General features: G+C 43.5%; 1 protein-coding gene across 1 annotated transcript in view; it reads left to right on the top strand.

Annotated features, from left to right (window-relative positions):
• The window catches only part of INO80 (INO80 complex ATPase subunit), a 142,299-nt gene that overhangs the window by 44,502 nt on the left and 88,311 nt on the right, over positions 1-9,486 (top strand). The window contains exons 13-14 of the mRNA XM_032769043.2: positions 819-899; positions 8,227-8,322. Of these exons, the coding sequence (XP_032624934.1) occupies positions 819-899; positions 8,227-8,322 (177 nt within the window). The remainder of the gene's footprint in view (positions 1-818; positions 900-8,226; positions 8,323-9,486) is intronic.

Here is a 9,486-nt window from a genome sequence, read left to right on the forward strand (position 1 = left end):
GGAGGACTAAGGAGTACAAGCATTATCAGACACCAGGAGGAAGGTCCTGTGGTGAGGATAAAGAAGGTGTTTGGAGGAGGCCATGGGGAAGTAGCTCAGGGAGTTGTAGCTGTCTTGCAGCTGTTACAGGAGGCACTATAGACAGCTGCAATCCACAGGGCCCTGGGCTGGAACCCGGAGTAGAGGGCGGGCCTGGGTTCCCCCTAAACCTCCTAACTCCTGATCTGATACAGGAGGAGTTGACTCAGACTGTGGGTTCCACCAGAGGGGAAGATCACTAAGTGTGGAACACACACTCTCTCTCACTCTCTCTCTCTCTCTCTCTCTGCCTGTCTTTCTACAGAAGTGAAAAGAATATTGTGTAGCTCCACCAAACAAGTATCCCTGACTTCCTTAAGAACTAATAAGATAAAATCGCATGTGGTATTGGCCTCTAGATTTTTCATTTGCATATTTATGCACCCTCACCAAAACTAGACTGAGCAATGGGGAGTTTATGCACATTGTCATTCTTCATTTAATGCCTAGGTCAGTCTGTAAACTGGAGACAGCCTTGCATTTGAACACAAACATGCTTTAAATTAGATTGCAAATTGCAAGCATACTGAGGAAAAAAAATCGAGTCTGGAAATGGCTGAAGAGCTGGAAGGGGGGAGAGATTATCAATTCAAAGAATCACTGGGGGAAGATGATGTAGGAGGTTTCATAATGATTATAAACAGGGCTGCCTGACTTCACTTTGGTGGCATGTGTTCTAATAGCCGTACATGTGTTATGGAAAAGTGAGGTAGGGTTATTCACATGTGGGTGTTTTGCAGGGCATCAATGGAATTCTTGCAGATGAAATGGGTCTGGGTAAAACAGTCCAGAGTATCGCTCTGCTAGCACATCTCGCTGAGGTAAGTGGATTCTTTGTCACCCATCTACCTGATGGAAGACATGCTTAACGTGATTGAACTGGGTTCTAGACGCTTAATTGAATGCCTTAAGATGGATGCCTGATGCTGCATTTTCTTTTAGTATGCATATCCTTCTAAAGATGCAACTTTAAAAAGAGAATATGCATACTGAATTGCACACACTTGGCATCCAGAGAGCAACTCTGTTTGATTGAAGCTGAATTATTTTATAAGAAGAAAGGATAAAGACCCTGGGAGAGAAGATGATGCAGTTTTATCTGTCCATTGATTTTTAAGACATGAACATATCAGTAGGAGGACAACTTGAGTTCTGCTTTTTGAGTCAGTAAGCAAGAATTCCTACTTCCCACTGTTCTTGACAGTAAGGAGCATAGTAAATCTGTCTTCTGTGCTTCTCTGTTTACATGAGAGGTGCACCCAAAGTAGCCTGCACCTTTACGTATGTGCATAGAATTGCACTGCATGCTAGATTGTCACCTTGCAATCTGTACTATATAGGAAAAAGAATGAGGAGTACTTGTGGCACCTTAGAGACTAACAAATTTATTTGGGCATAAGCATTTGTGGGCTAAAACCCACTTCACTGGATGCACGCAGTGGAAAATACAGTAAGAAGATGTATGTACACACAGAAAACATGAAAAAATGAGTGTTGCCATACCAACTCTAACAAAACTAATCAATGTGCTGTTCAGAGGTGTGTTGGAAATATTCTTTGAGTTGGAGAGTTGAAAGTAGGATTCTAGGTCACTGCAGAACTGTATCATGTTCGCAGGGATGGAGGGGCAGAAGGAGAGGCCCCGAGATAGGACAGACTCTTCTGCAGGGCCAAGAATATAACTGGGTAGATTAACGATATTGTTGGGTGAGTTAAGGGAACAACTATAGTGGCCCTTTGTGTCACGTAGCAGTTTAGACAAGCGTTCTTAAAACTACAATACCCACCTAGGGAAGTGAAGAAACAGATTGACAGAGCCAGAAGAATACCCAGAGGTCACCTACTCCAGGACAGGCCCAACAAAGAAAGTAACAGAACGCCACTAGCCGTCACCTTCAGCCCCCAACTAAAACCTCCCCTGCGCATCATCAGGGATCTTCAACTTATCCTGAAGGACGATCCCTCACTGTCACAGATCTTGGGAGACAGGCCAGTCCTCGCTTACAGACAGCCCACCAACATGAAGCAAATACTCACCAGCAACCACACACTACACAACAAAAACATTAACCCAGGAACCTATCCTTGCAACAAAGCCCCTTGCCAACTCTGTCCACATATCTATTCAAGGGACCCATCATAGGACATAATCACATCAGCCACAGCATCAGAGTCTCGTTCACCTGCACATCTACCAATGTGATGTATGCCATCATGTGCCAGCAATACCTTGCTGCCATGTATATTGGCCAAACTGGACAGTCTCTACACAAAAGACTAAATAGATACAAATCTGACATCAAGAATTATAACATTCAAAAACCAATCGGAGAACACTTCAGCCTCCCTGGTCACTCAATTACAGATCTATAAGTCACAGGTCTTCAACAAAAAGAAAATCTTCAAAAACAGACTCCAGTGAGAAACTGCAGAACTGGAATTAATTTGCAAACTGGACACCATTAAATTAGGCTTGAATAAGGACTAGGAGTGGATGAGTCATTACACAAAGTAGAAACTATTTCCCATGCTAATTTTCCCCCTACTGTTACTCACACCTTCTTGTCAACTGTTTGAAATGGGCCATCCTGATTATCACTACAAAAGTTTTTTTTTCCTCCTGCTGATAATAGCCTACCTTAATTGACTAGTCTTGTTAGAGTTGGTATGGCAACCCCATTTTTTCATGTTCTCTATCTCCCAGTGTGTGAAGCTTTTTGCTGTTTGTTTAATACGGTACTTTCCACAAGCAGCTGTATAAATTCAGTTTTTAATCTAGCTATCATGAGTTTGGTTGACACTAGATTTCTGCCTCATTTCTATCTTTACCTGGTGTTTTCTAGGTGATTTTGTTTTGGCGTCCTCATTATTCTCTGCGCTACTTGTGTGATTGTTGATGTACGACAATTAACAGTTATTTGGTGTGATTAAACGTTTGAACTTTTGTTGGGATGGTTAGTTCAGCCACTTGGACCCTACTAATTTGTATTGCAAGAAATTGCGAAGCTGCTATTTCGCCAGGTCTTTGGTGTTCCTGGTCATGGTGCTTACTGTGCTTTGAGAACTCTGAGCTTACACCTGTACATTTCCAATGTAGGTATTTGTATGTGGTGTTAGTGTGCCACAGTATTTCCCCGCACTCTGATCTATGTGTGGTACGTTATAAATTTAGATTTTGCTATATTGTACGGGTTAAAAATGGTTGCACTAAATTGCCTGCCTTCTTTGTCTTTTTCTTTTTTTGTCCCTACTTTTTTTTTTGTATTGTCTTGTTTCAGGCTAAAGGAACGCGAACTTATTTCCTGATCACCGACTGTTTATGCATCATGTTCGCAAACGAGCTATTGGACATGATGCGCATACGGAAGAAGCTGCCGCAACCTGGACGGACAGCTCACCCAAAGGCAGAGTGATATTGTGGAGGGGTATGTGTCAACATACCAGAGGTTAGGTAAGGCTAGAACAAAATTCCGCAGGCCAATAGGCCATTGAGATGATGGTTTAGTATGCAGAGGGATGTACAGACTAGCGGTTCTGTCTTGTTTTGTGAAAAGCACTTGTAATCTTTCGGTTTTTCATGTCTTTAATGAGGTGGTCGTGTATGTTGTTACGATGTATTTTAATGTAGGTGATTTCTTTTCGTAGAATATTACGGCCAGGCTTGCAGAGGAGATGCATTACCCGACTTCACCAGGTCTGGGTGTGTTTGTTTGGTGTTGAGTGGAGGGGAGTGAGGTAATTGGAGAATGATTGATATTTTTCAGGTCACTATTTTGTGCACATGATTCTAAGTTTTTCATTTGATTGTTTGCCCTGTTCATTTGTTGAAAATCTGGGAAGAGCTGGTATGGCGGACCTGGTGAATAGTTGTTAAGGCAGTACGGAACAGCGATGTTATTTATTGCTTTGACGGGGGCCTCTGTTTAGCTCGTGAAGAATGAGGACTTTCCAATGATTTTTTATTTAGGTTGTTATATTTACCAATTTTCCTTTGTTTGACCAGGTCATTTGTGAGGTGCGGGAGAGGAGCAGCTGTCTACGGGGTGCTACAGTTGGCATGCGAACGCAGAGTTCGAGAAGAGCTAAGCTAGCAAAACTATCGGGGCTGGATGGAGGACATTCACAGCTCCTTTTCAATTGGTAATGAAGCTGTACAGTTGAAAGCATGATGGCTGGGCCACTGTATGAGCAGGATCGTACGGCTTGTTGAGCCCATTTCCCTTCCAGGGACACTTCCACATCCTGCTATAACTTTCATGTAGCAGTGCCGTGTATACTAGGAATAATTGGCCCTGGTCTATTCTGATCAAAAGATTTGATTGAGGGTGTAGAATTTCGCCTCGCTGCCGTGTGTGTGTGTGTACTTATATAATGTGTGTTGTGTTATAATATATATGTGTGTGTTGTGTATTTATGATTATGGTGTGTGTGTGTAGACTATATATTTATCGTGACAGACCAGGCTAGTGGGGTTACGGAGTCTGCTAGACGGGCAAATGCTATGGCACTGGTATGGTAGTTTTCTGTTGCTGAGTGACTAGAGCAGGCTGCCTAGGTATCAGGACCTTAGACCTTAGCCAGACAGGCTGTTGAACACCTGCACAATCAGGCGGTTTCAGGGCCTGGAGTTTAAAGGAGTTTCTTCGTTTGTGAGTGGAGGTGCGGAGCTTGGACCAAGAGGCCAAGGAGCTGAGAGGAGCGGTGTGATGTGGGGGATAAGGAGTACAAGCCTTACGAACAGGAGAAGTCTGTGGTGAGATAAAGAGTGTTTGGAGGAGGCCTGGGGAGTGTAGGGAGTGTAGCCTGTCTTGCGCTGTTTCCGGAGGCCCTATAGCGTGCAATCCCAGGGGCCCTGGGCTGGGAACCCGGGTAGAGGCGGGCCTGGGTTCCCCCATTAACCTTTAACTCCTGATCTGATACGGAGGAGGTGACTCGCTGTGGGTTCACAGAGGGGCAGATCACTAAGTGTGAAAGATCTCTTCACTTTCTCTCATCTCTCTCTGTGCTGTCTTTTACGAAGAAAACATGAAAGATATTGTGTAGCTCACAAACAGTTCCCTGAATTCCTTGAGAGCTTAATAGTATCGCATTGGTATTGGCTCTGATTTATTTTGCTATTACTGCACCTTCACCAAAACTAGATGAGCAAATGGGGCGTTGCACATTGTCATTTATTTAATTAGTCAGGCTGTACTGGACAGGCGCTTGCTTTTAAAACAAACTGCTTAAATTTCGATTTGCACAATTGCAGGCTTTGAGACAAAAATCGAGTCTGGAATGTGAAGGTGGACAGGGGGACGAGGTTCTCAATTCACCAAATCACTGGGGAAGTGTTGTAGAGGTTTCATATGTGATAACAGGGCTGCGCTGATTCCTTTGTTGGCATGTGTTTAAGCGTATGTGTTATGGAAAGTAGGAGGGTTATTCAAGGTGGTGTTTTGCGCGCTCATGAATTCTTGCAGTGAAATGGGTTGGTAAAACAGTCCGGTATCGCTCTGCTAGCAACGCTGAGGTAAGTGGATCTTTGTCCATCTCTGATGGAAGGACTGGCTTAACGTGATTGAACTGAAGGTTCTAGAGCTTATTGATGCCTTTTAGATGTGCTGTGCTGATTTTCTTGTAGTTATGCAATTCCTCAAAGATGCACTTGAAAGATATGTACTCATTGCAAACTTGGCATCGGAGAGCAATCTGTTGTTGATGAGCTTGATTTTTATAGAGAAGGATAAAGCCTGGAGGAACGATGATGATTTATCTGTCCATCTGATTTTTAGACTGAACTATCAGTGGAGGACAACTTGAGTTGCTTTTTGCGTCAGTAGACGTTCTATTCCCATGTTCTTGACAGTCGAGCCTCGTAATTGTCTTTCTGTTGCTTTCTGTTTAATGCGAGGGACCCCAGTGGAGCCTACCTTTACGTGTGATAGATTTGCAGTGCATTGTCGATTGTACCTTGCATCTGTACTATTAGGAAAAGATGAGGCAGATATTGTGGCACCGTAGGCTAACAAATTGATTTGGGTAGCATTTGGCTAAACCCACTTATGATGCAGCGTGGAAAATACGTTAAGAAGATTGTATTACCACAGAAAATGAAATGGTGTTGCAATCCGCACTCTAACAACTATCAGTGCCTGTAGAGGTGTGTTGATTTCTTTGGTTGGAGAGTTGAAGTGGTTCTAGGTCACTGCAGAACTCGTATATGGTCGCCAGGAGGAGCGAGGAGAGGCCCCGACGTCGGACGACTTCTTCTGCCAGGGCCACATATAACCTGGGTAGATTAACGATATTGTTGGTGATTAAGGAAAACTATGTGGCCCTTTGTGTTCCCGTGCCGTTTGGACAGGTTCTGTTAACTCACTACGACCTGGGGGAGTCGAGCCACGTTGGACAGGCCGAGAATCCAGAGTCCCTACTCAAGGAAGCCCACAAGAGTACGACGCCATAGCGCACTTTCAGCCCCACTAAAACTCCTGGCTCAACAGGGTTTAACTTTTCCTGTCAAGGACCGTCCTCCTGTCCGATTGCTGGGAGAAGGCCGTCCTCGCTTACAGACAACCACCACTGAAGAGAACCAATTTCCCAGCAACCCACTACACAAAACATTTCTACCACAGCAACTTCCTTGCACAAGAGCCCCTTGCAATCTGTCCATTTCCTCTTCAAGGACATATAGGACCCTTAATACATCCACCACACGATCAGAGCTCGTTCCTGCACATCTACCAAAGTGATATATGCCATCATGTGCCAACAATGCTCCTCTGCCATGTACATTGGTCAAACCAGACGGTCTCTGTGCAAAAGAATAAATGGACACAAATCAGACATTAAGAATTATAACATTTAAAAACCAGTCGAAGAACACTTCAACCTCCCTGGTCACTCAGTTACAGACCTAAAAGTTACAATTCTCCAACAAAAAAACTTCAGAAACAGACTCCAATGAGAAACTGCAGAACTGGAATTAATTTGCAGACTGGACACCATTAAATTAGGCTTGAATAAAGACGAAGTAGATGGGTCATTACACAAAGTAAAAGCTATTTCTCCATGCTAATTTTTCCTCTACTGTTACTCACGCCTTCTTGTCAACTGTTTGAAATGGGCCATCCTGATTACCACTACAAAAGTTTTTTTTTCCTCCTGCTGATAATAGCCCACCTTAATTGATTAGTTTCATTAGAGTTGGTATGGCAACACCTATTTTTTCATGTTCTCTGCGTATATACATCTTCCTACTGTATTTTCCACTGCATCATCCGATGAAGTGGGTTTTAGCCCACGAAAGCTTATGCCACAAGTACTCCTTGTTCTTTTTGCTGATACAGACTAACATGGCTGCCACTCTGAAACCTGTACTGTATAGGGAGCAGTATGTAGCTGTACTGCCCTAGGAGGAGAGCAAGAACAGAATTGTGACCGAGAGGCAGTTTGTTTTCCCACTTTGACCATGAAGGAAGTAAGATGCACCATCCTTCTTCCTGGTACAGATTAATTCCCCTTTCATGCCAGCTTTGCTGCATTGGTGGCCAGCATGTTGGAAGTGCATGTGGAGCCAAAGCTTCATCCACTTCCTGCCCACCTGTGTGGAAAGGAAACTAGCTCCCCTGAGAGGCTGCTCTCCCCATTGTGTTGTGAGTCATGATTCTGGAAGCCTACACTGGACTTTATTCTCCCCTACTCCCTTGCATAGGTGTGTAGGCCAGCTCACGATTGGACCCTGTATCAGTAGGCCTAGAATTTCTTGTTCACCAGTGTGAATGTGCTGCTTTGTAGAAGGAAGCTCAAGTTTCCACGCCACCTTAGATCTTTTGCTTGCCAAAGTGGCAGATGCATTGAGCCCAGGGTTAGTGGCAGTAGCAGTGAGCAAATAGCAATTTGCAGAAAGTGAGAGACAGGTCACAGTTTGCATTTAGTATTCACACATCCAGTGGGTGTTTGCAGAGCAACACTGTGGATTTGAAAGGAGGCCACACTAAATGTTTAATCTGCTGACTCTAGCTGTGCATCTCCCTGCTGTGTTGGTAGGAAGCTTTATTATGATCTGTATACTTTCCTCTTTTGCAGCCCTTGTCCTTCATTAATCACAATGCTGCATGAAACTGTTTGTTTCCCGCCAATTGATTTGTTTTTTCCCTATATCAGAGAGAGAACATCTGGGGACCTTTTTTAATTATTTCACCTGCCTCTACACTCAACAATTGGCATCAGGAGTTTGCCAGATTTGTTCCTAGATTTAAGGTAACAACCATATTCAGGAAACTATTCCTTTTGGCTCAGAAAACCAACTTCCTCACTCCCTTCAGCTCTTTGTCACATCTGGATGGTCTGATTAGCTTGACGTTTCAGAGGATGTGAGGGACATGATTCTGTGATCTTGTCCCTGACCTGCTGTTCTGGAACATTCTGTTATTCGGAACTTGAGTATCTGTCACTTGAATTCCATTATCTTCATTTTGAGGCAGATGTTTCTAAAAGAGCAGCTTATCAGCAAAGCATTTAGATTCTGCAGTGGCATAACCATGGAGATGACACAGTTATGATTGTGTCACAATGCCAGGCAAGAGAATGATTTCTGAATCTTCTACATTGTCTGTAGGACTAGTGCTTTGTTGTGGGTTGTTCAAAATCTGTGTGTGAATGATAGATGGTTTAATTGTGAACTGAAACAGCTCTAAAAATTTAGAGGGAGGAAAAACTTCAGCATCGTTAAGCGAAAATAAAAAAAAAATGAACAGGATTGTAATCACTGTTCAAAAAGCACGGAGAGTAATGAAGCACAAATAGCTACATGTATTAAGATACAATAAACAAGTTCTTGGAGGATGAAAAATATGAGAGAAAAGGAATTGCCGCAAAATAAATTATCAACAGTACATCCAAGAAGAATATTTGAGTCTTGCAAAAGATAAATTGGAGGAAAATGAGATTACTGACAGAGCCAAATGAGCGATCAGCATTACCCAAAAGAGCCATCATAGTGTGAATGGCGGAAAGTATTTAGTGTGTGTGTATATATATACTGTGATAGACCCAGGCCAGTGGGTACAACAGAGTAGAAGGAGACAGATATACTGGCCACTGAATTAACAGTTTTCTGTTCCCTGAGTGACCAGAGCAGGAGCTGCTCTAGGCTAATGAGAACACCTGACTCCAATTAACCTGCAAAGAGTCAGGTGAGGCCCTTAAGCTAATGTGACCACCTTACTCTAATTAAGGCCTCTCTGATACTATAAAAGGGCTCACTCCAGTCAGGCAGAGGAGAGCCAGGGAGCCAAAGGAGAGGAAGTGCGGCTGAAGGGCTGGTTAATGAAGATACCTTCAAACCATCGGTAAGGGTGAAGAAGGGAGAAGCAGGAGAGTTGTGGGGAAGTGACCCAGGGAAATGTAGCGACTCTGGCTCCC

The sequence above is a fragment of the Chelonoidis abingdonii genome, chromosome 4 (assembly GCF_003597395.2).
Source record: "Chelonoidis abingdonii isolate Lonesome George chromosome 4, CheloAbing_2.0, whole genome shotgun sequence".
Taxonomy (NCBI): domain Eukaryota; kingdom Metazoa; phylum Chordata; order Testudines; family Testudinidae; genus Chelonoidis; species Chelonoidis abingdonii.